The 25,228-nt window shown below is 50.3% G+C and overlaps 1 protein-coding gene across 1 annotated transcript; it reads left to right on the top strand.

Annotated features, from left to right (window-relative positions):
* The first annotated feature begins 41 nt into the window (after nt 1-41).
* LOC134433243 (rRNA 2'-O-methyltransferase fibrillarin-like) lies at nt 42-19,180 on the top strand. The gene is made up of 9 exons (XM_063182117.1): nt 42-92; nt 1,639-1,680; nt 2,534-2,716; nt 3,997-4,091; nt 6,028-6,198; nt 8,934-9,066; nt 11,699-11,811; nt 16,721-16,866; nt 18,996-19,180. The coding sequence occupies exons 1-9, from the start codon at nt 83-85 to the stop codon at nt 19,015-19,017; spliced, it is 915 nt and encodes a 304-aa protein (XP_063038187.1). The 5' UTR covers nt 42-82; the 3' UTR covers nt 19,018-19,180.
* The last annotated feature ends 6,048 nt before the right edge of the window (nt 19,181-25,228 follow it).

The following is a 25,228-nucleotide window of genomic DNA, read 5'->3' as shown; positions in this document are numbered from 1 at the left end:
GGCTGGGATGAGGGCCGATGGTTATGACGTCATTTCCGGTTCCGGCAGAGACGCGCGGGCCACGCGTGGAGAGAGCGGCGCGATGAGGCCGGGTGGGAACTGGGACAAACTGGGACAAACTGGGAGGGACTGGGAAGGGATTTTGGGGTAACTGGGATAAACTGGGAGGGACTGAGCGGGACTGGAACTAACTCGGATAGACTGGGAGAGGATTTGGCGGGAACTGGGACAGACTGGGATAAACTGGGAGGGACTGGGATAAACTGGGAGGGACTGGGAAGGGATTTGGGGGTAACTGGGATGAACTGGGATGGACTGGGAGGGACTGGGGGGAACTGGGAGAGGATTTGGGGGTAACTGGGATGAACTGGGAGGGACTGGGATGAACTGGGATGGACTGGGGGGAAACTGGGATAAACTGGGACAAACTGGGAGAGGATTTGGCGGGAACTGGGAGGGACTGGGACAAACTGGGAGGGACTGTGGGGGAACTGGGATATACTGGGAGGGGACTGGGAGGGACTGGCGCAGACTGGGGGGATGTGGGAGAGAGAGGGATGAACTGGTTTGAACTGGGAGGGACTGGGAGAGGGAACTGGGGTTACTGGGATGAACTGGGAGAGGACTGGGATGGGATTGGGCCAAACTGGGAGGGACTGGGATGGACTGGGAGAGGATCAGAGGGTAACTGGGATGAACTGGGAGCGAACTGGGATGGAGGCAGGGCTGAACTGGGCACACTGGGAGGAACTGGGAGAGGATTTGGGGGTAACTGGGATGGACTGGGATGAACTGGGAGGGACTGGGATGGACTGGGAAGGGATTTGGGGGAACTGGGTTAAACTGGGACAAACTGGGAGAGACTGGGAGAAGATTTGGGGGAACTGGGACAAACTGGGAGGGAACTGGGACAAACTGGGAGGGAACTGGGATGAACTGGGAGGGAACTGGGATGAACTGGGAGGGGACTGGGATGAACTGGGAGGGGACTGGGCCATACTGGGATGGAGCCAGAGGTGAACTGGGGACACTGGGAGGGAACTGGGGGGAACTGGGATGGACTGGGAGGGAACTGGGAGCGTTTTGGGGGTAACTGGTTTATACTGGGTTATACTGGGAGCAGACTGGGGGAGGCGTTGGAGCCAAACTGGGAGCACTGGGAGGCCCCAGAGCTGCCCCCAGTATAACCCAGTCCATCCCAGTATAACCCAGTCCATCCCAGTATAACCCAGTCCATCCCAGTTCCCTCCCAGTCCATCCCAGTATAAACCAGTCCATCCCAGTATAACCCAGTCCATCCCAGTATAACCCAGTCCATCCCAGTATAACCCAGTCCATCCCAGTATAAACCAGTACATCCCAGTATAACCCAGTCCATCCCAGTATAACCCAGTCCCTCCCAGTATAACCCAGTCCCTCCCAGTTCAATCCCAGTCCATCCCAGTCCCTCCCAGTCTATCCCAGTTCAATCCCAGTATATCCCAGTCCATCCCAGTCCCTCCCAGTTCAATCCCAGTCCATCCCAGTCCCTCCCAGTCCATCCCAGTTTGTCCCAGTTCAATCCCAGTCTATCCCAGTCCCTCCCAGTTCAATCCCAGTCCCTCCCAGTATATCCCAGTCTGACCAGTTTCCCCACAGGTTTCAGCCCCCGGGGTGGACGCGGTGGATTCCGAGGCAGAGGTGAGTCCCAGTACAAACCAGTATGGACCAGTAACACTCCCAGTATAGCCCAGTATCCCCAGTTCCCCTCCCAGTATAAACCAGTATAACCCAATTCCCTTCCCGGTCCCTCCCAGTATAAACCAGTATAACCCAGTTCCCTTCCCAGTATATCCCAGTCCCTCCCAGTACATCCCAGTTCCCCTCCCAATATACCCCAGTATCCCCAGTTTCCTCCCAGTACAAACCAGTATATCCCAGTATAACCCAATTCCTCTTCCCGTTCCTCCCAGTATAAACCAGTATGCCCCAGTTACTTTTCCAGTACCCCCAGTTCCCCTCCCAGTCCCTCCCAGTATATCCCAGTATCCCCAGTTCCCCTCCCAGTATGTCCCAGTATCCCCAGTTCCCCTCCCAGTATGTCCCAGTATGTCCCAGTATCCCCAGTTCCCCTCCCAGTATATCCCAGTATCCCCAGTTCCCCTCCCAGTATGTCCCAGTATGTCCCAGTATCCCCAGTTCCCCTCCCAGTCCCTCCCAGTTCCCCTCCCAGTCCCTCCCAGTATAACCCAGTTCCCCTCCCAGTATATCCCAGTATAACCCAGTTCCCCTCCCAGTCCCTCCCAGTATAACCCAGTTCCCCTCCCAGTATATCCCAGTATAACCCAGTTCCCCTCCCAGTCCCTCCCAGTTCCCCTCCCAGTCTATCCCAGTATAACCCAGGTCCCCTCCCAGTCTATCCCAGTATAACCCAGTTCCCCTCCCAGTCTATCCCAGTATAACCCAGTTCCCCTCCCAGTATATCCCAGTATAACCCAGTTCCCCTCCCAGTCTATCCCAGTATATCCCAGTATAACCCAGTTTCCCCCCGCAGGTTCCGGGTTCGCGCCCCGCGGAGGGGGCGGAGCCAGAGGAGGGGGCGTGGCCCGCGGAGGGGGCGGAGCCCGAGGAGGCCCCCGGGGGCGGGGCCGAGGCCGAGGGGGCGGGGCCAGGGGCGGGGCCCGCGGCGGCTTCAAAGGCGGCAAAAAAGTGACGGTGGAGCCGCACCGGCATGAGGGTAACATACTGGGATATAGTGGGAGGGACTGGGAGGGACTGGGTTATACTGGTTTGTACTGGGAGGGTGGAGCCGCACCAGCATGAGGGTAACTGGGGATACTGGGATATACTGGGATATACTGGGATATACTGGGTTATACTGGGAGGGTGGAGCCGCACCGGCATGAGGGTAACTGGGGATACTGGGATGTACTGGGATATACTGGGAGGGACTGGGAGGGACTGGGAGGGACTGGGACGGTGGAGCCGCACCGGCATGAGGGTAACTGGGGATACTGGGATATACTGGGAGGGACTGGGTTATACTGGGAGGGTGGAGCCGCACCGGCATGAGGGTAACTGGGGATACTGGGATATACTGGGATATACTGGGAGGGACTGGGAGGGTAACTGGGTTATACTGGGAGGGACTGGGAGGGTGGAGCCGCACTGGCATGAGGGTAACTGGGGATACTGGGATATACTGGGATATACTGGGAGGGACTGGGACGGTGGAGCCGCACCGGCATGAGGGTAACTGGGGATACTGGGATGTACTGGGATATACTGGGAGGGACTGGGAGGGTGGAGCCGCACCGGCATGTGGGTAACTGGGGATACTGGGGTATACTGGGATATACTGGGAGGGTAACTGGGTTATACTGGGTTATACTGGGACGGTGGAGCTGCACCGGCATGAGGGTAACTGGGATATACTGGGATGTACTGGGAGGGACTGGGAGGGACTGGGTTATACTGGGATATACTGGGAGGGACTGGGTTATACTGGGAGGGTGGAGCCGCACCGGCATGAGGGTAACTGGGATGTACTGGGATATACTGGTTTATACTGGTTTGTACTGGGAGGGACTGGGTTATACTGGGAGGGTGGAGCCGCACTGGCTCCAGGTGTAACCCCGGTGTATCCCAGGAGTATCTCACCTGTACCAGGAGTAACCCAGGTGTAACCCAGGCGTAGTTACCTGTACCAGGTGTAACCCAGGTGTAGTTACCCGGGTGTAACCCAGGTGTATCTCAGGTGTAACCCAGGTGTATCTCAGGTGTAACCCAGGTGTAACCCAGGAGTAACCCATGAGTATCCCAGGTGTAACCCAGGTGTAACCCATGAGTATCCCAGGAGTAACCCAGGAGTATCCCAGGAGTATCCCAGGAGTATCCCAGGTGTAACCCAGGAGTAACCCAGGTGTAACCCATGAGTATCCCATGAGTAACCCAGGAGTATCCCAGGTGTAACCCAGGTGTAACCCAGGAGTAACCCGGGAGTATCTCCCGTCGCAGGTGTGTTCATCTGCCGGGGCCGCGAGGACGCGCTGGTGACGCGGAACCTGGTGCCGGGGGAGTCGGTGTACGGCGAGAAACGGATCAGCGTCGAGGTACCGCACACTGGGGAGACTGGGATATACTGGTTTATACTGGGAGGGACTGGGATGGGACTGGGATGGGACTGGGAGGGACTGGGGGGGACTGGGGGGGACTGGGATCAAACTGGGAGGGACTGGGAGGGACTGGTCCATACCAGTCCATACTGGTTTATACTGGACCATACTGGTCCATACTGGTCTGTACTGGTCCATAGTGGTTCATACCAGTTCATACTGGTCTATATTAGTCTATACCGGTCTATACTGGTTCATACTGGTCCATATTGGTCTGTACTGGTCCATACTGGTTTATACTGGTCCATACTGGTTTATACCAGTTCATACTGGTCTATGTTAGTCCATACCGGTCCATACTGGTCCATACTGGTTCATACTGGTCCATACAGGTCCATAGTGGTTTATACTAGACCATTCTGGTCCATACTGGTTTATACTGGTCTGTACTGGTCCATACTGGACCACATTGGTTCATACTGGTTCATACTGAGCCATACTGGTCTATAGTGGTTCATACTGGTTCATACTGGTCTGTATTAGTCTATACTGGTTTATACTGGTCCATACTGGTTTATATTGGTCCATACTGGTCCATACTGGTCTGCACTGGTCCATACTGGTCCATACTGGTTCATACTGGTCTGCACTGGTCCATACTGGTTCATACTGGTCTGCACTGGTCCATACTGGTATACACTAGTTCATGCTGGTCTATGTTAGCCTATACCGGTCTATACTGGTTCATACTGGTCCATACTGGTTTGTACTGGTCTATACTGGTTTGTGCCATTCCAAACTGGTTTGTACTGGTCCATACTGGTTTGCAGGAGGGCGAGGCCTCGGTCGAGTACCGCGCCTGGAACCCGTTCCGCTCCAGACTGGGTTATACTGGTCCATACTGGTTTATAGGGATATGTACCGGTCTATACTGGTTTGTACTGGTTTGTGCCATTCCAAACTGGTTTATACTGGTCCTTACTGGTTCATACTGGTTTGTGCCATTCCAAACTGGTTTATACTGGTTTGTACTGGTTTATACTGGTTTGTGCCATTCCAAACTGGTTTATACTGGTTTGTACTGGTTTATACTGGTTTGTGCCATTCCAAACTGGTTTATACTGGTCTGCACTGGTTTGTGCCATTCCACAGCGGCTCATACTGGTCCAGACTGGTTTATACTGGTTTGTGCCATTCCAAAGCAGTTCATACTGGTCCATACTGGTTTGTACTGGTTTGTGCCATTCCAGAGCGGTTCATACTGGTCCTTACTGGTTTATACTGGTTTGTGCCATTCCAAACTGGGTTATACTGGTCCATACTGGTTTATAGGGATATATACCAGTCTATACTGGTCTGTACTGGTTTTTACTGGTTTGTGCCATTCCAGAGCGGTTCATACTGGTCCTTACTGGTTTATACTGGTTCATACTGGTTTATACTGGTCTGTACTGGTTTATAGGGATATATAGGGACTTGTACCAGTCTGTACTGGGTTATATTGGTCCTTACTGGTTTGTACTGGTTCATACTGGTTTATACTGGTTCATACTGGTCCATACTGGTCTGTACTGGTTTCAGGAGGGCGAGGCCTTGGTCAAGTACCGCGCCTGGAACCCGTTCCGCCCCAAACTGGGTTATACTGGTCCATACTGGTTTATAGGGATATATAGGGATTTGTACCAGTCTGTACTGGGTTATACTGGTCCTTACTGGTTTATACTGGTTCATACTGGTTTATACTGGTCCGTACTGGTTTCAGGAGGGCGAGGCCTCGGTGGAGTACCGCGCCTGGAACCCGTTCCGCTCCAAACTGGGTTGTACTGGTCCATACTGGTTTATAGGGATATATAGGGATTTATACCAGTCTGTACTGGGTTATACTGGTCCATACTGGTCTGTACTAGTCCTTACTGGTTTATACTGGTTTCAGGAGGGCGAGGCCTCGGTGGAGTACCGCGCCTGGAACCCGTTCCGCTCCAAGCTCGCCGCCGCCATCTTGGGCGGCATCGACCGCATCCACATCCGGCCGGGTGCCAAGGTGCTGTACCTGGGCGCGGCCTCGGGCACCACCGTCAGCCACGTGTCCGACATCGTGGGGCAGGTATGGCACACCCGGGCACACCTGGGGATGGCACACACACACCTGGGGATGGCACACACACACCTGGGCACACCTGGGGATGGCACACACACACCTGGGCACAGGTGCCAAGGTGCTGTACCTGGGCGCGGCCTCGGGCACCACCGTCAGCCACGTATCGGATATCGTGGGGCAGGTATGGCACACCTGGGCACACACACTGGGCACACCCGGGCACACCCGGGCACACCTGGGGATGGCACACACACACCTGGGCACAGGGGCCAAGGTGCTGTACCTGGGCGCGGCCTCGGGCACCACCGTCAGCCACGTATCGGATATCGTGGGGCAGGTATGGCACACCTGGGCACACCCGGGCACACCTGGGCACACCTGGGGATGGCACACACACACCTGGGCACACACACTGGGCACACCTGGGCACACCTGGGCACACCTGGGGATGGGTGCAGACACACCTGGGGATGGCACACACACACCTGGGCACACCTGGGCACACCTGGGGATGGTACAGGCACACCTGGGGATGGCACACACACACCTGGGCACAGGTGCCAAGGTGCTGTACCTGGGCGCGGCCTCGGGCACCACCGTCAGCCACGTCAGCGACATCGTGGGGCAGGTATGGCACACCTGGGCACACCCGGGCACACCTGGGCATACCTGGGGATGGGTACAGACACACCTGGGGATGGCACACACACACCTGGGTATGGTACAGACACCTGGGGATGGCACACACACACCTGGGCACAGGTACCAGCACACCTGGGTACACCTGGGGATGGTGCAGACACACCTGGGCACACTTGGGGATGGGCACACACACACCTGGGGATGGCCACACACACACCTGGGCACACCTGGGTACCGGTACAGACACACCTGGGTATGGTACAGGCACACCTGGGCACAGCTGGGTGTGGTACAGACACACCAGGGCACACACCTGGGCACACCTGGGTATGGTACAGACACACCTGGGCACACTTGGGGATGGGCACACACACACCTGGGCACAGGTACAGGCACACCTGGGCATGGCACACCTGGGGATGGCACAGACACACCTGGGCACACCTGGGCACACCTGGGGATGGCACACACACACCTGGGCATGGCACACCTGGGCACACCTGGGGATGGCACACACACACTTGGGGATGGGCACACACACAGCTGGGCACAGGTACAGGCACACCTGGGCACAGCTGAGGTGGCACCCAGGCCTGGGCTGGCACCGGTTTGGTGTCCCTGGGGCGCTGGGAGCAGCTGCAGCTGGCACCCGCAGGGGGCGCCGGGGGGACACCGCTGACCTTTGGTGACCTCTGGTGACCTCTGGTGACCATTGATGACCTTTGGTGACCTGTGGTGACCATCGCTGACCTTTGGTGGCCATTGATGACCTTTGGTGGCCATTGATGACACCGGTGACCTTTGGTGGCCATTGATGATATTTGCTGACCAGTGGTGACCATTGATGACTTTTGATGACCTTTGGTGACCTTGGGTGGACATTGCTGACCTTTGCTGACCACTAGTGGCCATTGATGGCCATTGATGACCTTTGATGACACATGGTGACCTTTTATGAACGTTGATGACCTTTGGTGGTCATTGCTGACCTTTGCTGACCTTTGGTGGCCATCGCTGACCTTTGGTGACCTCTGCTGACCTTTGGTGGCCATTGATGACCTTTGGTGACCTCTGATGACCTTTGGTGGCCATTGATGACACCGGTGACCTTTGGTGGACATCAATGACCATTGGTGACCTGGGGGTGACCTTTGGTGGCCATCGCTGACCTTTGGTGACCTCTGATGACCTTGAGTGACCATTGATGACCTTTGGTGACCTCTGATGACCTTTGGTGGCCATTGCTGACCTTTGATGATCTTTGGTGGCCATTGATGACCTTTGGTGACCATTGATGACCTTTGGTGGCCATCGCTGACCTTTGGTGGCCATCGCTGACCTTTGGTGACCATTGCTGACCTTTGGTGACCACTGATGACCTTTGGTGGCCATTGCTGACCATTGGTGACCATTGATGAACATTGATGACCTTGGCTGACCTGTGGTGACCACTGATGACCTTTGATGACCACTGATGACCTTTGGTGGCCATCGCTGACCTTTGGTGACCTTTGGTGACAATTGCTGGCCTTTGGTGGCCATCGATGAACATTGATGACCTTTGATGACCATTGCTGACCTTTGATGACCATCGCTGACCTTTGGTGGCCATCGCTGACCTTTGGTGGCCATCGCTGACCTTTGGTGACCTCTGATGACCTTTGGTGACCACTGATGACCTTTGGTGGCCATCGCTGACCTTTGGTGACCATCGCTGACCTTTGGTGGCCATCGCTGACCAGTGGTGGCCATTGCTGACCTTTGGTGACCTTTGGTGGCCATTGCTGACCTGTGGTGACCACTGATGACCTTTGGTGACCTGTGGTGACCGTTGCTGACCTTTGGTGATCATCGCTGACCTTTGATGACCATTGCTGACCTTTGATGACCATCGCTGACCTTTGGTGGCCATCGCTGACCTTTGATGACCATCGCTGACCTTTGATGACCATTGCTGACCTTTGGTGACCATTGCTGACCTGTGGTGACCACTGATGACCTTTGGTGGCCATCGCTGACCTCGGGTGGCCATCGCTGACCTTTGGTGACCTTTGCTGACCCCTGGTGACCCCCGGTGACCTTTGCCCCCCCCATGCCAGGAGGGCGTGGTCTACGCCGTGGAGTTCTCGCACCGCTCGGGCCGCGACCTGCTCAACGTGGCCAAGAAGAGAACGAACGTGGTGCCGGTCATCGAGGACGCGCGGCACCCGCACAAGTACCGCATGCTGATTGGTCAGTGACACACCCGGGGGCGGGGCTTACACCTGGGGGCGTGGTCAGTGTCCAAAGGGGGCGGGGCTTCATCCTGGGTCACACCCGTGGGAACGAACGTGGTGCCGGTCATCGAGGACGCGCGGCACCCGCACAAGTACCGCATGCTGATTGGTCAGTCTGGGAAAGGGGGCGTGGTCAGTGTCCAAAGGGGGCGGGGCTTCATGCTGGGGTCGCACCCGTGGGAACGAACGTGGTGCCGGTCATCGAGGACGCGCGGCACCCGCACAAATACCGCATGCTGATTGGTCAGTCACTGAAAGGGGGCGTGGTCAGTGCCCAAAGGGGGCGGGGCTTAGACCCGGGTCCCACCCGGGTGATTTTGGCGTCTCCCCCAGTTCTGGAAGGTTCTGGAGGAGCTTTTGAGGGGCTCCGAGGGGATCCGGACGTTCTGGAGATGTTCGGGTTTCTCCTCGCTCTGGCTCCAGGTGGTTTTGGGGTCTCCTGAAAATTTTGGGCGATTTTTGAGTTGGTTTGGAGCTTCTGGAGAAGGTTCTTGAAGTTCTTGAGAAGGTTCTGGAGGTTTTGGGGTGTTCTGGGTGGGGCTTGAGGTGATTTTGGGGTCCTGGAGAAGAATTTTGGGGTCTCCTCAGAATTTTGGGAGGTGGTGACACCTCAGGGAGAACATTCGGGGACATTTGGGGCCGGTGGGAGAAGGTTCTGGAGATCTTGGGGTGTCCTGGGTTGGGCTTGAGGTGATTTTGGAGATCCGGAGAACAATTTTGGGGTCTCCTTGAAATTTTGGGCATTTTTGAGTTGGTTGGGAGGTTCTGGAGAAGGTTCTGGAGGAGGTTCTGGAGAAGGTTCTGGAGGTTCTGGAGAAGGTTCTGGAGGTTTTGGGGTGTCCTTGGTGGAACTTGAGGTGGTTTTGGAGATCCGGAGAACAATTTTGGGGTCTCCTCAAAATTTTGGCCATTTTTGAGTTGCTTTGGAGCTTCTGGAGAAGGTTCTTGAAGTTCTGGAGAAGGTTCTGGAGGTTTTGGGGTGTTCTGGGTGGGGCTTGAGGTGATTTTGGGGTCCTGGAGAAGAATTTTGGGGTCTCCTCAAAATTTTGGGGATTTTGGAGTGGATTTGGAGCTTCTGGAGAAGGTTCTGGCTGGAATTTTATGGGAATTCCATGGAAATTTGGGGGTTTTTTTCTGGAATTTTTGTTTTTCTTCTGGAATTCCAGGAAATTTTGGGATAAATTTGGGAAATTTTGGGATAAATTTGGGTTTTCCCTCCATTCCAGGCATAGTGGACGTGATCCTGGTGGGCACCAAATTTTGGGGTCATTTTGGGTTCCTGGCTGGAATTTTGGGGGAATTTTGTGGAAATTTTGAGGAATTTCATGGAAACTTTGGGATTTTTTCTGGAATTTTGGGCTTTTCCTGGAATTTTGGGACAAATTTGAGATAATTTGGTGTAAATTTGGTTTTTCCCAGGCATGGTGGACGTGATCTTGGTGGGCACCAAATTTTGGGCTCATTTTGGGTTCCTGGCTGGAATTTTGAGAAATATTGTGGAAATTTTGAAGAATTTCATGGAAATTTTGGGATTTTTTCTGGAATTTTGGCATTTTTTCCTGGAATTTTGGGACAAATTTGGGATACTTTGGTACAAATTTGGGTTTTCCCAGGCATGGTGGACGTGATCTTGGCGGGCACCAAATTTTGGGTTCCTGGCTGGAATTTTGGGGGAATTTTGAGAAATTTTGTGGAAATTTTGGGGTTTTTTCCTGGAATTTTGGAGTTTTTTTCTGGAATTTTTGGATTTTTCTGGAATTTTGGGATAATTTTGTGCCGATTTGGGATTTCCCAGGCCTGGTGGACGTGATCCTGGTGGGCACCAAATTTTGGGTTCCTGGCTGGAATTTTGAGAAATTTTGTGGACATTTTGAGGAATTTCATGGAAATTTTGGGGTTTTTTTCTGGAATTTTGGGATTTTTTTCCTGGAATTTTGGGCTTTTCCTGGAATTTTGGGACAAATTTGGGATACTTTGGTACAAATTTGGGTTTTCCCAGGCATGGTGGACGTGATCTTGCTGGGCACCAAATTTTGGGACCATTTTGGGTTCCTGGCTGGAATTTTGAGAAATATTGTGGAAATTTTGAGGAATTTCATGGAAATTTGGGGATTTTTTCTGGAATTTTGGCATTTTTTCCTGGAATTTTGGGCTTTTCCTGGAATTTTGGGACAAATTTGGGATAATTTGGTGTAAATTTGGTTTTTCCCAGGCATGGTGGACGTGATCTTGGTGGGCACCAAATCTTGGGTTCCTGGCTGGAATTTTGGGGGAATTTTAAGGAATTTTGTGGAAATTTTGGGGTTTTTTCCTGAAATTTTGGGATTCTTTCTGGAATTTGGGGATTTTTTCTGGAATTTTGGGATTTTTTCTGGAATTTTGGTATAAATTTGGTACAAATTTGGTTTTTCCCAGGCATGGTGGACGTGATCTTGGTGGGCACCAAATCTTGGGTTCCTGGCTGGAATTTTGGGGGAATTTTGAGAAATTTTGTGGAAATTTTGGGATTCTTTCTGGAATTTTGGGATTTTTTCTGAAATTTTGGTATAAATTTGGTACAAATTTGGTACAAATTTGGTTTTTCCCAGGCATGGTGGACGTGATCTTCGCCGACGTGGCGCAGCCGGACCAGACGCGAATCGTGGCGCTGAACGCGCATCACTTCCTGCGCGCCGGGGGGCACTTCCTGATTTCTATCAAGGTATGGACCAGTATAAACCAGTATAAACCAGTACAGACCAGTATGGACCAGTATAGACCAGTATAGACCAGTATAAACCAGTACAGACCAGTACAGACCAGTATAGACCAGTACGGACCAGCACCATCCATCACTTCCTGCGCGCCGGGGGGCACTTCCTGATTTCTATCAAGGTATGGACCAGTATAAACCAGTATAAACCAGTACAGACCAGTATGGACCAGTATAGACCAGTATAGACCAGTATGGGCTGGTATAAACCAGTACAGACCAGTATAAACCAGTATAAACCAGTACAGACCAGCACCATCCATCACTTCCTGCGCGCCGGGGGGCACTTCCTGATTTCCATCAAGGTATGGACCAGTATAAACCAGTATAAACCAGTACGGACCAGTATGGACCAGTATAGACCAGTATAGACCAGTATGGGCTGGTATAAATCAGTACAGACCAGTACAGACCAGTATAAACCAGTACAGACCAGCACCATCCATCACTTCCTGCGCGCCGGGGGGCACTTCCTCATTTCCATCAAGGTATGGACCAGTATAAACCAGTATAAACCAGTATAGACCTGTATAGACCAGTATAAACCAGTATAAACCAGTACAGACCAGCACCATCCATCACCTCCTGCGCGCCGGGGGGCACTTCCTGATTTCCATCAAGGTATGGACCAGTATAAACCAGTATAAACCAGTATAAACCAGTACAGACCAGTATAAACCAGTATAAACCAGTACAGACCAGTACAGACCAGTATAGACCAGTACAGACCAGCACCATCCATCACTTCCTGCGCGCCGGGGGGCACTTCCTCATCTCCATCAAGGTACAGACCAGTATAAACCAGTATGGACCAGTACGGACCAGTATGGACCAGTATGGACCAGTATGGGCTGGTATAAACCAGTACAGACCAGTATAAACCAGTACAGACCAGAATGGACCAGTATAAACCAGTATGGACCAGTATGGACTGGTATAAACCAGTACGGACCAGTATAAACCAGTATGGACCAGTAGAGACCAGTATGGACCAGTACGGACCAGTATGGACCAGTATGGACCAGTATGGGCTGGTATAAACCAGTACAGACCAGTATAAACCAGTACAGACCAGTACGGACCAGTATAAACCAGTATGGACCAGTATAAACCAGTACAGACCAGTACGCACCAGTATAAACCAGTACAGGCCAGTTAGAGACCAGTACAGGGCCCCGGGTGGCTGGAACCAGTCTGGAACCGGGCTTGAACTGGTTTGAACTGGTTCTGCTGGTTTGAACTGGTTTGAACTGGTTTGAGTTGGTTTTTAACTGCAGTTGAACTGGTTCCAACTGGGACGGACTGGTTTGAACTGGTTTGAACTGGTTCAGACTGGGACGGACTGGTTTGAACGGGTTTGAGTTGGTTTTTAACTGCAGTTGAACTGGTTTGAACTGGTTCTGCTGGTTTGAACTGGGACAGACTGGTTTGAACTGGGACAGATTGGTTTGAACTGGTTTGAACTGGTTCAAACTGGTTCGAACTGGTTTGAACTGGTTCGAACTGGTTCTGCTGGTTTGAACTTGTTCAAACTGGTTTGAACTGGTTCTGCGCTGGAGTTACGCTGGCTTGAACTGGTTCTGACCGGCGCTGAACTGGTTTGTACTGGTTCTAACTGGGATCTGACTGGGTTCTGGCTGGTTCTTACTGGTTCTAACTGGGATTTCACTGGTTCAAACCAGCTCTAACTGGTTCTAACTGGGATCCAACTGGGATCTAACTGGGATTGAACCAGTTCTGACTGGCTCAAACTGGTTCTAACTGGGATCTCACTGGTTGTGAGTGGCTCAAACCAGTTCTAACTGGTTCTAACTGGGATCCAACTGGGATCTAACTGGGATGGAACCAGCTCAAACCAGATCTAACTGGTTCTAACTGGGATCTAATTGGCTCAGACTGGTTCTGACTGGGCTCAAACTGGTTCTAACTGGGATTGAACTGGTTCTGACCGGTTCTAACTGGGTTCTAACTGGTTTTAACTGGGGTCTGACTGGGCTCAAACTGGTTCTAACTGGGATCTGACCGGGTTCTGGCTGGTTCTAACTGGTTCTAACTGGGATTGAACTGGTTCAAGCCAACTCTAACTGGTTCTAACTGGGATCCAACTGGGATCTAACTGGGATTTAACCAGTTCTGACTGGCTCAAACTGGTTCTAACTGGGATTTCACTGGTTCAAGCCAACTCTAACTGGTTTTAACTGGGATCCAACTGGGATCTAACTGGGATTTCACTGGTTCTAACTGGGTTCAAACTGGTTCTAACTGGGATCCAACTGGGATCTGACTGGAATGGAACCAGTTCAAACCAGATCTAACTGGTTCTAACTGGGATCTGACTGGCTCAGACTGGTTCTGACTGGGATCTGACTGGGATTGAACTGGTTCCGAGTGCCTCAAACTGGTTCTGACTGGGATTGAACTGGTTCTGGCCAGTTCTAACTGGGTTCTAACTGGTTCTAACTGGGATCTAACTGGCTCAGACTGGTTCTGACTGGGCTCAAACTGGTTCTAACTGGGAGCTGACTGGTTCTAACTGGGATTGAACCACTTCTAACTGGCTCAAACTGGTTCTAACTGGGATTTCACTGGTTCTAAGTGGCTCAAACTGGTTCTAACCGGTTCTAACTGGGTTCTGGCTGGTTCTTACTGGTTCTAACTGGGATTGAACTGGTTCAAACCAACTCTAACTGGTTCTAACTGGATCAAACTGGTTCTAACTGGGATTTCACTGGTTCTAAGTGGCTCAAACCAGTTCCAACTGGTTCTAACTGGTTCTAACTGGGATCTGACTGGGATGGAACCAGCTCAAACCAGATCTAACTGGTTCTAACTGGGATCTAAGTGGCTCAGACTGGTTCTGACCAGTTCTAACTGGGTTCTAACTGGTTTTAACTGGGGTCTGACTGGGCTCAAACTGGTTCTAACTGGGAGCTGACTGGGTTCTGGCTGGTTCTTACTGGTTCTAACTGGGATTTCACTGGTTCAAGCCAACTCTAACTGGTTCTAACTGGGATCCAACTGGGATCTAACTGGGATTGAACCACTTCTGACTGGCTCAAACTGGTTCTAACTGGGATCTCACTGGGATTGAACCAGCTCAAACCAGATCTAACTGGTTCTGACTGGGATCTAACTGGGATTTCACTGGTTCAAACCAACTCTAACTGGTTCTAACTGGGATTGAACTGGTTCAAACCAGTTCTAACTGGTTCTAGCTGGGATCTAACCGGTTCTAACTGGAATTGAACCACTTCTAACTGGATCAAACTGGTTCTAACTGGGATTTCACTGGTTCTAACTGGGTTCAAACTGGTTCTAACTGGGATCTGACTGGGATGGAACCAGCTCAAACCAGTTCTAACTGGTTCTAACTGGGATCTGACTGGCTCAGACTGGTTCTGACTGGGATTGAACTGGGATTGAACTGGTTCCGAGTGCCTCAAACTGGTTCTGACTGGGATTGAACTGGTTCTAACTGGGCTCAAACTGGTTCTGACCGGTTCTAACTGGGTTCTAACTGGTTCTAACTGGTTTTAACTGGGGTCTAACTGGCTCAGACTGGTTCTGACTGGGAGCTGACTGGGATCTGACTGGTTCTAACTGGTTCTAACTGGTTCTAACTGGTTCAAACCAGTCCCAACCAGTCCAAACCAGTCCCAAACCAGTCCAAACCAGTTCCAACCAGTCCAAACCAGTTCCAACCATTCCAACCAGTCCCAACCAGTTCCAACCAGTCCAAACCAGTTCCAACCATTCCAACCAGTCCAAACCAGTTCCAAACCAGTCCCAAACCAGTCCAAACCAGTCCCAACCAGTCCAAACCATTCCAACCAGTCCAAACCAGTTCCAGCCAGTCCCAAACCAGTCCAAACCAGTTCAAAACCATTCCCACCAGTCCAAACCATCCCAAACCATTCCAACCACTCCAAACCATTGCAACCAGTCCAAACCAGTCCAAACCAGTTCCAAACCACTCCAAACCATTCCAAACCAGTCCAACCAGTCCCAAACCAGTTCCAACCAGTCCCAACCATCCCAAACCAGTTCCAACCAGTCCAAACCAGTCCCAAACCAGTTCCAAACCAGTGCAAACCATTCCAACCATTCCAAACCAGTCTAAACAAGTCTAAACCAATCCAAACCATTCCAACCACTCCAAACCAGTCCAAACCAGTTCCAAACCAGTCCAAACCTCTCCAAACCAGTCCCAAACCAGTTCCAACCAGTCCAAACCAGTTCCAACCAGTCCAAACCTCTCCAAACCAGTCCCAAACCAGTTCCAACCAGTCCAAACCAGTCCAAACCAGTTCCAACCACTCCAAACCATTCCAACCAGTCCCAAACCAGTCCCTCCCAGTCCCTCCCAGTCCCTCCTAGTCCAAACCAGTCCCAAACCAGTCCAAACCAGTCCCAAACCAGTTCCAACCAGTCCAAACCAGTCCAAACCATTCCAAACCAGTGCCTCCCACTCCAAACCAGTCCAAACCAGTCCCAAACCAGTCCAAACCATCCCAAACCAGTTCCAACCACTCCAAACCATTGCAACCAGTCCAAACCAGTCCAAACCAGTTCCAAACCACTCCAAACCAGTCCAAACCATCCCAAACCAGTTCCAACCACTCCAAACCAGTCCAAACCAGTCCCTCCCACTCCAAACCAGTCCCAAACCAGTCCAAACCATTCCAACCAGTTCCAACCAGTCCAAACCAGTTCCAACCAGTCCAAACCAGTTCCAACCAATCCAAACCATTGCAACCAGTCCCTCCCAGTCCCTCCCAGTCCAAACCAGTCCAAACCAGTCCAAACCAGTCCAAACCAGTCCCTCCCAGTCCAACCCAGTCCGGGCCGCTCCCCGCAGGCGAACTGCATCGACTCGACGGCGCCGGCCGAGGCCGTGTTCGCGGGCGAGGTGAGGAAGATGACGGCCGAGAGGATGAAGCCGCAGGAGCAGCTGACGCTGGAGCCCTACGAGAGGGACCACGCCGTGGTGGTCGGCGTCTACCGGTGACTGGGGGATACTGGGTTGTACTGGTTTATACTGGGAGGGGCCGGGGGGAAAAAACCCGGGAGTTTTAGGCGCAAAAATGGAGATTTTGGGGTGAAAAATGGGGATTTTATGGGGAAAAATGGGAATTTTGGGGGCTAAAAGGGCACTGGGTTATACTGGTTTATACTGGGAGGGGCTGAGGGGAAAAAATCCGGGAGTTTTGGGCACAAAAATGGAGATTTTGGGGTGGAAGATGGGGATTTTATGGAGGAAAATGGGAATTTTGGGGATTAAAAGGGGACTGGGTTATACTGGTTTATACTGGGATAGACTGGGAAGGACTGGGAGGGCACTGGGTTATACTGGTTTATACTGGGAGGGACTGGGGGGAATAATTTGGGAGATTCGGGCACAAAAATGGGAATTTTGGGGTGAAAAATGGGGATTTTACGGGGAAAAATGGGGATTGGGGGGGGAAAAGGGGACTGGGTTATACTGGGATATACTGGTTTATACTGGGACAGACTGGGTTATACTGGTTTATACTGGGAGGGGCTGAGGGGAAAAAATCCGGGAGTTTTAGGCACAAACATGGAGATTTTGGGGTGGAAATTGGGGATTTTGGGGTGAAAAATGGGGATTTTGGGGGCTAAAAGGGGACTGGGTTATACTGGTTTATACTGGGATAGACTGGGAAGGACTGGGAGGGCACTGGGTTGTACTGGTTTATACTGGGAGGGACTGGGGGGAATAATTTGGGAGATTCGGGCACAAAAATGGGAATTTTGGGGTGAAAAATGGGGATTTTACAGGGAAAAATGGGGATTGGGGGGGGAAAAGGGGACTGGGTTATACTGGGATATACTGGTTTATACTGGGACAGACTGGGTTATACTGGTTTATACTGGGAGGGACTGGGAGGAAAAAACCCGGGAGTTTTAGGCGCAAGAATGGAGATTTTGGGGTGGAAAATGGGGATTTTATGGACATAGAAAGGTAACTGGGAGGCACAGGGAGGGACTGGTTTATACTGGTTTGTACTGGGAGGGCACTGGGTTATACTGGTTTATACTGGGAGGGGCCGGGGGGAAAAAAATTCGGGAGTTCTAAGCGGAAAAATGGAGATTTTGGGGTGGAAAATGGGGATTTTACGGGGAAAAATGGGGATTGGGGGGGGAAAAGGGGACTGGGTTATACTGGGAGGGCACTGGGTTGTGCTGGTTTATACTGGGTTATACTGGTTTATACTGGTTTATACTGGGAGGGGACTGGGGGGAAAAAACCCGGGAGTTTTAGGTGCAAAAATGGAGATTTTAGGGTGGAAAAATGGGGATTTTGGGGTGAAATTGGGATTTTGGGAGGAAAAATGGGAACTGGTTCATACTGGTTTATACTGGTTTATACTGGGTTATACTGGTTTATACTGGGAGGGGCTGGGAGGAAAAAATTTGGGAGATTTAGGTGCAAAAATGGAGATTTTGGGGTGAAAAATTGGGATTTTATGGGGAAAAATGGGGATTTTGGGGATTAAACAGGGAATGGGTTATACTGGTTTGTACTGGTTTATACTGGGAAGGACTGGGAGGGCACTGGGTTGTACTGGTTTATACTGGGAGGGACTGGCGGGAATAATTTGGGAGTTTTGGGCACAAAAATGGCGATTTTGGGGTGAAAAATGGGGATTTTACGGGGAAAAATGGGGATGGGGGGGGAAAGGGGACTGGGTTATACTGGTTTATACTGGGAGGGCACTGGGTTATACTGGTTTATACTGGGAGGGACTGGGGGAAAAATTTGGGAGGTTTAGGTGCAGAAATGGTGATTTTGTGGTGAAAAATGGGAACTGGTTTATACTGGTTTGTACTGGTCCATACTGGTTTATACTGGTCTGTACTGGTCCATACTGGTTTATACTGGTCCGTACTGGTTTCTCACTGGTCCATACTGATTTATACTGGTTTACACTGGTTTTTCACTGGTCCATACTGGTTTATACTGGTCTGTACTGGTTTCTCACTGGTCCATACGGGTTTATACCAGTCCGTACTGGTCCATACCGGTTTATACTGGTCCGTACTGGTTTATACTGGTCCATACTGGTCCATACTGGTTTCTCGCCGGTTTCTCACTGGTTCTCCCCCCCCAGGCCCCCTCCCAAGGAGAAATGACGTCATCGCTCATCCGTCGGGGGTGTGGCCTAACCCGGAAGTCACTGGCGCCATGTAAGAATGGGCGTGGCCTAACCCGGAAGAGCCCGGCGCTGCTCGAGGGTGGGCGTGGTCAAAGACGGAAGTGGGCGTGGCCTAACCCGGAAGTGGCCGCGGGGTTTGGGGTGTGGGCGGGGCCTGGGGGGGTTTTGTTAAATAAAGGGAATTTGATTAATTAGCGTTGTTAATTGGTTAATTAGGGGCTAATTAATGGCTTGGGGGGTAACGGGGTAATGAACGGGGCTCGGGACGATTAATGGAGTTATTAATTATTAATTCATTAATGGTTATTATTGACAAGTTGTTAATTAGATTTCATTAATTAATTACCGCAAGAAGTTAATTAATTCCTGGGTGTGCTAATTACCACAATGGATAATTAGCAGAGATTATTAATTAATTGGTTTGTGCAATTAGTGGGGGTGGCTAATTAAGGGCGTTAATTGGGGCTAATTGATTTGATTAATTAACTGGGGTTTAATTAATTATGGGCGTAATTGGGTGTTTAATTAATTACTGGGGTTTGGGTATTGAGGGGGAGCTGTTCATTGGGGTCATTAATTAATTAATGGAGGTGGTTAATTAGCTGTGGGATTCATTAATTGGCACCTTAGTTAATGGGGTTAATTAATGATAGGTTAATTAATGGGTGTTAATTAATGATGGGTTAAATAATGGGGGCTATTAAGGACAGTTAATTAATGATGAGGTAAATAATACCAGGTTAATTAATGAGGGCTAATCATGGAGGTTAATAATTCTGGGCTTAATTAATAGGGTTAATTAACGAGGGCTAATTAATGGGGCTAATTAATGCCGGTTATTTAATGCCAGGGTTAATTAATGGGGTTAAGTACTATGAGTTAATTAATGACGGAGTTAATTAGTGGGGGTCTGTTAATGGGCTTAATGGGGGCTAATTAATAGAAATTAATTAATTCTGGAGGTTAATTAATGGGAGTTAATGAGGGTTAATTAATGACCAGGTTAATTAATGGGAGTTAACTACTAGGGCCAATTAATTGGATTAATTAATGGGGTTAATTAACAGGGTAATGAATGTGGTTGATTAATGGGCATTAATTAATTCTCTGATTAATTAATATGGATAATTAATGAGAGTTTATTAATGGAGGTTAATTAATGCTGGGGTTAATGTTGGGGGTTAATTCATGGGAATTAATGGCAGGGTTAATTAATGGGGGGTTAATTGGCTTAATTAATGAGGGGAAATTAATGGAGTAATTAATGTGGCTCATTAAAATTTTTAATTAATGGGGTTAATTAATGAGGGTTAATTAAAGACTGGGTTAATTAATGGGGTTAATTAAGGAGAATTAATTAAAGGCAGGGTTAATTAATGGGGCTTAATTAATGCCAGGGTTAATTAATGGGGGTTAATAATGAGGGTTAGTTAATGAGGGTTAATTAATGAGAGCTAAAAATTAAGTTAATTAATGAGGGTTAATTAATGATTATGTTAATTATTGAGTGTTCATTAAAGATGAGGGTAACTAATGAGAGTTAATTAATGCCAGGGTTAATTAATGGGGGTTAATAACGAGGGTTAGTTAATGAGGGTTAATTAATGAGAGTTAAAGAGTAAATTAATGGGGGTTAATTAATGAGGGTTAATTAATGAGGGTTAATTAATGATTATGTTAATTATTGAGTGTTCAATAAAGATGAGGGTAATTAATGAGAATTAATAGGGGTTAATTAATGCCAGAGTTAATTAATGGGAGTTAATTAATGAGGGTTAATTAATGGGGCTTAATTAATGCCAGGGTTAATTAATGGGGGTTAATAATGAGGGTTAGTTAATGAGGGTTAGTTAACGAGAGTTAATTAAAGATTAAGTTAACGGGGGTTAATTAATGAGGGTTAATTAATGATTATGTTAATTATTGAGTGTTAATTAAAGATGAGAGTAATTAATGAGAGTTAATGAATAGGGGTTAATTAATGCCAGGGTTAATTAATGGGAGTTAATTAATGAGGGTTAATTAATGGGGCTTAATTAATGCCAGGGTTAATTAATGGGGGTTAATAATGAGGGATAGTTAATGAGGGTTAATTAACGAGAGTTAATTAAAGATTAAGTTAATTAATGGGGGTTAATTAATGAGGGTTAATTAATGATTATGTTAATTATTGAGTGTTCAATAAAGATGAGGGTAATTAATGAGAATTAATAGGGGTTAATTAATGCCAGAGTTAATTAATGGGAGTTAATTAATGAGGGTTAATTAATGGGGCTTAATTAATGCCAGGGTTAATTAATGGGGGTTAATAATGAGGGTTAGTTAATGAGGGTTAATTAATGAGAGTTAAAGATTAAGTTAATTAATGGGGGTTAACTAATGGGGGTTAATTAATGAGGGTTCATTAATGATTATGTTAATTATTGAGTGTTAATTAAAGATGAGGGTAATTAATGAGAGTTAATAAATAGGGGTTAATTAATGCCAGGGTTAATTAATGGGATTTAATTAATGAGGGTTAATTAAAGACGGGGTTAATTAAAGGGGGGTTAATTAATGCCGGGGTTAATTAGGGCCGGGTTAATGAATCAATTGCTGTTCATTAATGGGGTTGGTCATTAACGGGGGCTGCCGTTAACGAGTGGGGGAGGGGAGAGACTGGGAGGGACTGGGAGCACTGGGAGGGGTTACTGGGATGGACTGGGAGGGACTGGGATAAACTGGGATGAACTGGGAGCGAACTGGGAGGGACTGGGAGGGGTTACTGGGATGGACTGGGATGAACTGGGAGGGACTGGGATGGACTGGTTTGAACTGGGATAAACTGGGATGAACTGGGAGCACTGGGAGGGGTTACTGGGATGGACTGGGATAAACTGGGAGGGGTTACTGGTGTGAACTGGGAGCACTGGGAGGGGTTACTGGGATGGACTGGGATAAACTGGGAGGGGTTACTGGTGTGAACTGGGAGCACTGGGAGGGGTTACTGGGATGGACTGGGATGAACTGGCATGGACTGGGAGGGGTTACTGGGAGTTACTGGTGTGAACTGGGAGGGAACTGGGATGAACTGGTGTGAACTGGGATGAACTGGGAGCACTGGGAGGGGTTACTGGGATGAACTGGGAGATTACTGGTTTGAACTGGGATGAACTGGGATAAACTGGGATGAACTGGGAGCGAACTGGGAGCACTGGGAGGGGTTACTGGTGTGAACTGGGAGGGAACTGGGAGCACTGGGAGGGGTTACTGGGAGTTACTGGGATAAACTGGGATGAACTGGGAGCACTGGGAGGGGTTACTGGGAGTTACTGGGATGAACTGGGATGAACTGGGATGGACTGGGAGCACTGGGAGGGGTTACTGGGATGAACTGGGATGAACTGGTGTGAACTGGTTTGAACTGGGAGCACTGGGAGGGGTTACTGGGAGTTACTGGGATGAACTGGTTTGAACTGGGAGCACTGGGAAGGCACTGGGGAGTTACTGGTTTGAACTGGGAGCACCGGGAGGGGTTACTGGGAGTTACTGGGATGGACTGGGAGGGAACTGGGAGCACTGGGAAGGCATTGGGGGTTACTGGTTTGAACTGGGAGCACTGGGAGGGGTTACTGGGATGAACTGGGATTAACTGGGAGCGAACTGGGAGCACCGGGAGGGGTTACTGGGGGTTACTGGGATGAACTGGGATAAACTGGGAAGTACTGGGATGGACTGGGAGGGGTCTGGGGGTTACTGGTTTGAACTGGGATGAACTGGGATGAACTGGGAGGGAACTGGGATGGACTGGTTTGAACTGGGATGAACTGGGAGGGGTCTGGGGGTTACTGGTTTGAACTGGGAGGGTTCTGGGATGGGCTGGTTTGGACTGGTTTGAACTGGGATGAACTGGGAGGAGCTCCTGGCCCGAACTGGTTTGAACTGGTTTGAACTGGTTTGAACTGGGAGGTTCCCAGTCCCAGCCCTGGAGCTGCTGAGTCAGCACCGCCCTCCCAGTAACGCCCAGTTTGGGACTGGGCCAGACTGGGATTGAACTGGGAGGGACTGGGATGGACTGGGGGGAACTGGGATGGACTGGGATGAACTGGGATGAACTGGGATGAACTGGGATGAACTGGGATTGAACTGGGATGAACTGGGATGAACTGGGATGGACTGGGATGAACTGGGATTGAACTGGGATGAACTGGGATGAACTGGGATGGACTGGGATGAACTGGGATTGAACTGGGAGGGACTGGGATTGAACTGGGATTGAACTGGGATGGACTGGGATGGACTGGGATTGAACTGGGATGAACTGGGATGAACTGGGATGGACTGGGATGAACTGGGATGAACTGGGATTGAACTGGGAGGGACTGGGAGGGACTGGGAGGGACTGGGATGAACTGGGAGGGACTGGGAATTACTGGGATTGAACTGGGACAAACTGGGCCTTACTGGGATGGACTGGGATTGAACTGGGCTTTACTGGGCTGAACTGGGATGGACTGTTTTGAACTGGGATTAGACTTGGATTGAACTGGGATGGACTGGGACGAACTGGGATTGGGCCAGGCCTTACTGGGATGGGATTGGGCTTTACTGGTTTGAACTGGGATGGACTGGGCCTTACTGGGCTGAACTGGTTTGAACTGGGATTGGACTGGGATGAACTGGGAATGGACTGGGCCTTACTGGGATTGAACTGGGCTTTACTGGGCTGAACTGGGATGGACTGGGAGGGACTGGTTTGAACCAGGAATGGACTGGGAGTGAACTGGGATGGGACTCGACCTTACTGGGATGGACTGGTTTGAACTGGGATGGACTGAGCCTTACTGGGATGAACTGGGAGGGACTGGAGTAAACTGGGAGGGACTGGGATTGACTGGGAGGGACTGGGATTGACTGGGAGGGACTGGGATTGAACTGGGACGAACTGGGATGAACTGGGATTGGACTGGGATTGAACTGGAATTGAACTGGGATTGGACTGGGATGGACTGGGAGTGAACTGGGATTGAACTGGGAGGGACTGGGATGAACTGGGATGAACTGGGATGAACTGGGATGGACTGGGATTGGACTGGGCCTTACTGGGATTGGAGGGGGAGAGACTGAAATGAACTGGTTTGAACTGGGAATGGACTGAGCCTTACTGGGATGAACTGGGACGTACTGGGACGGACTGGGATTGAACTGGGATGGACTGGTTTGAACTGGGATGGACTGAGCCTTACTGGGATGAACTGGGAGGGACTGGAGTGAACTGGGAGGGACTGGGATTGGATTGGGCCTTACTGGGATGAACTGGTTTGAACTGGGAATAGACTGGGATGAACTGGGATTGAACTGGGATGGACTGGGATTGAACTGGGATGAACTGGGAATAGACTGGGATTGAACTGGGATTGAACTGGGATGAACTGGGATGGACTGGGATGAACAGGGATGAACTGGGAGGGACTGGTTTGAACTGGGAATGGACTGGGAGTGAACTGGGATGGGACTCGACCTTACTGGGATGGACTGGGAATGGGCAGGGTCTTACTGGGATGGATCTGGGCCTTACTGGGATGAACTGGGATGGACTGGGATTGAACTGGGATGGACTGGGATGAACTGGGAATGGACTGGGATTGAACTGGGAGGGACTGGGACAAACTGGGATGGACTGGGAATGAACTGGGATGGACTGGGATGGACTGGGATGAACTGGGATGGACTGGGCTGAACTGGGATTGAACTGGGAGGGACTGGGGGGAACTGGGCTGAACTGGGATGGACTGGTTTGAACTGGGATTAGACTTGGATTGAACTGGGAGGGACTGGGACGAACTGGGATTGGGCCAGCCTTACTGGGATGGGACTGGGCTTTACTGGTTTGAACTGGGATGGACTGGGCCTTACTGGGCTGAACTGGTTTGAACTGGGATTGGACTGGGATGAACTGGGAGGGACTGGGATGGACTGGGATGGACTGGGATTGAACTGGGATTGAACTGGGATGGACTGGGAGGGACTGGGATTGAACTGGTTTGAACTGGGTTTGAACTGGGATTGAACTGGGACGTACTGGGATGGACTGGGATGGACTGGGAGTGACTGGGATGGACTGGGATTGAACTGGGATGAACTGGGCCTTACTGGGATTGGAGGGGGAGAGACTGAAATGAACTGGTTTGAACTGGGAATGGACTGAG

This window comes from Melospiza melodia, unplaced genomic scaffold, assembly GCF_035770615.1.
Source record: "Melospiza melodia melodia isolate bMelMel2 unplaced genomic scaffold, bMelMel2.pri scaffold_151, whole genome shotgun sequence".
NCBI lineage: Eukaryota > Metazoa > Chordata > Aves > Passeriformes > Passerellidae > Melospiza > Melospiza melodia.
The sequence above is the reverse complement of the archived record's forward strand: the minus strand, read 5'-3'. Positions and strand labels throughout refer to the sequence as shown.

Coding starts and splice junctions, on each gene's coding strand:
- LOC134433243 (XM_063182117.1), top strand. Junction 4,092..6,027: donor AGAAACGGATCAGCGTCGAG/GTACCGCACACT, acceptor TACTGGTTTCAG/GAGGGCGAGGCCTCGGTGGA. Junction 9,067..11,698: donor CAAGTACCGCATGCTGATTG/GTCAGTGACACA, acceptor GGTTTTTCCCAG/GCATGGTGGACGTGATCTTC.